General features: G+C 40.2%; 1 protein-coding gene across 1 annotated transcript; it reads left to right on the top strand.

Annotated features, from left to right (window-relative positions):
• The first annotated feature begins 1,304 nt into the window (after positions 1 to 1,304).
• Positions 1,305 to 3,434, top strand: LOC137632837 (uncharacterized). Its single transcript, XM_068364936.1, has one exon. The coding sequence runs from the start codon at positions 1,305 to 1,307 to the stop codon at positions 3,432 to 3,434; it is 2,130 nt and encodes a 709-aa protein (XP_068221037.1).
• The last annotated feature ends 363 nt before the right edge of the window (positions 3,435 to 3,797 follow it).

Here is a 3,797-nt window from a genome sequence, read left to right as displayed (position 1 = left end):
GCCACGATGCAGAATCACTTAGCATTCAGATTACCCTTTCAAACACTACACTTGCCATACATAACATTTACAAAAGTCCTACAAAAGTAATAGATGCCAATCTGTTTTTTGCGGCTGCTGAGACTCGGGATACCTTATTTGCAGGAGATTTCAACGCCCATCATCCCTTCCTTCAGTCAACATCCCCCACTAATATTACTGGGAACCACCTTCATTCATTGCTTGAGGATTTTCCTGGGGTGAAACTTCTCAACAATGTTGATATACCCACACATATTGCTGGGGGACGATTGGATATTACATTCGTCTCTAGCAACCTATGCAATAACTCCTCTTGGGACCTGCATCCTCTTTTAACGAGCGATCATTATGGCATTATTTTCTCTTTATGGTTAGAGAAGTTGCCTGACCCTCCTCCTCCCCCAAGGAGATGGAACCCTGACTTTGCAAAATGGGATATTTTTGAGCAGCACATGACAACATGGGCTGACAACTATTCTGTTGATCCTCCTGAGACTTGTGATATCATCCTACAAACCCTTAATGATCAACTAAATATGGCAGCCGCTATCTCTATGCCTAAGAGAAAGACCTATACTAATGATCATAAAGATGCCTGGTACTACAACCCCAGGATCAAGGCCATGAATAAGCGACTTAATCACATCAGGAAACTGTTCAGAAGATACAACACTGATGCTCTTCATCTGAACCTGACTAGAGTAGTTTCACACTCTGCTCAGGTTGCAGAGGAAGTAAAACAAGAAAAATGGTTTGACTGGTGCACCAAGGTTAATGCTTTTACCTCGTTAAAGAAAATCTGGAACTGGTTCAACAAAGTGTCCGGTAAGAGACCCAAATCAAGGGTCTCTCACCCAGATCCTCCTGCTGAAGCTCTCAAATTGGCACAAGGGTTTGCAAACCGTACCAAGACAGATAACCTCTCTCTTGAGTCACAACAACGGCAAAGGGTCCTTTACCCTATCAGGATGAATATGGTTACCGCTGCTTGCAACATGGCTGATGATACTGACAATCTGTATACCATGCATGAGCTTAATGAGGCACTTTATAAGACCAATGATAGCGCACCTGGCGCTGACCTTATTACTTATAGCATGCTTAAACACATGGGTAATTCAGCCAAGGAAAAATATCTCCTTCTTATAAATAAAACTCATACTGAGAGAGTGCGGCCCATCCTCTGGAGGCAATAAGACACTCATCCTATCCCTAAACCCAAAGAGGATAATGCCTACAGGCCCATAGTCCTTATCACATGCACTGAAAAAGTTGCAGAACGAATGGTCCTGAACCGACTGAAATGGAAGGTTGGAAACCTACACCATAGGCTGTATGCTTTCGCTGAGGGTATTGGCACTCAGGAATGCATTACAGACCTTATGGCCACCATCAACGATTCCAAAGCCCTGATAGTCTTCCTTGATCTTGAGAAGGCTTTTGAGCTTGCAAGTGCACCTGCTATCCTGTTCTCTCTTGTTCGCAAAAGAGTTAGAGGTCATCTGTTGTCCTGGGTTCACAACTACACTCAAGACAGGGAAGCAAGGGTCACTTTTCAAGGCGCTACATCTCCTTTCCTCCCTCTGGAAAATGGCACTCCACAGGGGGGAATCCTCAGCCCTTTCCTATTTAATGTTCTCATTGAGAATCTCTTGGTAATTGAACTTCCATGGGGAATTGATATGTTCATCTATGCAGATGATATCTGCATAGTATGTCCATCTCGTGTCCCTGATAAACTTCGAAAAATGCAAAGAGCTCTTAATGCCATTTCTCATGAATGTAAAGAATTAGGTTTAAAAATCAACTCCCATAAAACTAAGGCAATGGCCATTAAATACAGTTTCCCTCCCTTCCCTCTTTATTTGGATAACAACCCCATAGAGTGGGTCCCAAATTTCATTTACTTAGGTGTCAATATTAACTGTCATTTGCAACCCCATAACCAAGTTAAATTACTTAGACAAAAGGTAAATACTCGATTTTCTGCGATGAAAAGAATCACATCTTTAGCTAAAGGAGCCTCTTACCATTTATTAAAAAGATTCTATTTGCAAGCTGTACTATCATTGGTTGAATATGCCGCCCCAGTTCTCACTTCAATTCCTGCTATCCTTCTTTCATCACTTGAAGTGATTCAAAATAATGCCATGCGTTTGATTACAGGTGCCCCCATGTGGACTAGACTTCATCTTCTTAGGCAAGAAACCAACTTATTATCTCTTGCTGATAGAATCAATATCCGTATTGTTTGTATAATAACAAAAACTCTTAAAACCAACAGGCATTCCCCTCTTAAAACCAAAATTAAAACGCTTTTAAATTTGCATGAAGACCGTGAACCCCCTAATCATTATATTGGAAGTCTTATTAAAATAACTAGAAATTTAAATATTCAGAAGACAATTTCGGACATTAAACATGATAGATTTAATCATCATTACACCCCTCCAGCTCCCTGGATTCCCGATCCAATTAAGGCCAGCTTCACTGTCCTTCCAGCCTTTAAAGCCTTATGCTCCCCTCAAATTATGAGAGATGCCGCTTTAGAATCAATTAATAGTACTAGCTCTACAAATGTTTATTTTACTGATGGCTCCGTTGACAGGAATATACCTGCAGCTGGTTCAGCCGTGTATTCCAGCACTTTTACTGGTAGCTGGAGACTCTCTGATACTGCCTCTATACTTCAGGCTGAGCTCTTTGCTATTGCAAAAGCCCTGGAAGACTCTCTTTATAAATTTGGTAATACCACAGTACACACCGACTCTAGAGGTGCAATTCTAACAATCTTAAACCGTAAAAATAAAGATAACGTAATCCTTAACTCCAGTATTAAAGCTGTTGCTGCTACCCATGCCCAGAGGAACAGAGAAATTACCCTTAATTGGATCCCCAGTCACATTGGTATTCGTGGAAACGATGAGGCAGACAGACTTGCTAACAGTGCTCTAAGGTGTACCACAATAAGCACAACGTTCCAGCCTACTCTCAAACAAATTAAAAAGAAAATATCAGATTATTGTCACTTTCAGAAAAAATGTCTCATTCAACAAACACTACTAGAAGGTTCTCTTACTGCTGCGTGGTATACTGAAGTCACTAATTTATCCCCCCATGATCTAACTAAATCTGCAAAAAGAGGAATCTCTGTCATCATCCACAGATTAAGGCTTGGTTACCGCTGCTGCTGGGAAATCATCGACATCCAAGATCGTCCCTGTAATTATAGTAATCTTCCCACAGGAGCTGAACCTTTGTCTCATTACCTTCTTTTTTGCAGAGAAACCTCACCCCTCCGTCAATCCATCACATTTCCCCCTCCTTACACAGCTGAACAAGTCACTAAACACATATTAGAAAATACACATACACTCTCAGGATTCCTTTGCTCTTATCCTCCTCCCAGATAAAATATATTAATGTAATAACACTTGAAATTTAGCTAAAACCCTATTCCTTTAAAATAAATACTTGTTTTGCCATTAATAATTAACCAAGTCCCAACATAGGCCTAATAAAATCACTTAAACACAAACACAAACCTAGGCCTATTTTAACTCTAAGGGGTTTACAACTGAATTTTCACTTACTCGCTCATACACTCATACTCATTAAGCCTACCCACTTATCCTAATCCTATCCCTTTTCCTCTCCTGTGCACAAAACAGTTTTTAATCAATAAATATCAATGTTAAAAAATTAGAAAACAAAACCAAAATCCCTCCAAATATCACATCCACAAATCCAAAAATCATTCATAGTCTGGGAACTCA

Source organism: Palaemon carinicauda, chromosome 42 (assembly GCF_036898095.1).
Source record: "Palaemon carinicauda isolate YSFRI2023 chromosome 42, ASM3689809v2, whole genome shotgun sequence".
NCBI lineage: Eukaryota > Metazoa > Arthropoda > Malacostraca > Decapoda > Palaemonidae > Palaemon > Palaemon carinicauda.
The sequence above is the reverse complement of the archived record's forward strand: the minus strand, read 5'-3'. Positions and strand labels throughout refer to the sequence as shown.

Excerpts from the sequence above, each read along its gene's own strand:
- LOC137632837 (XM_068364936.1), top strand. The coding sequence starts at position 1,305 with ATGGTCCTGAACCGACTGAAATGGAAGGTTGGAAACCTACACCATAGG.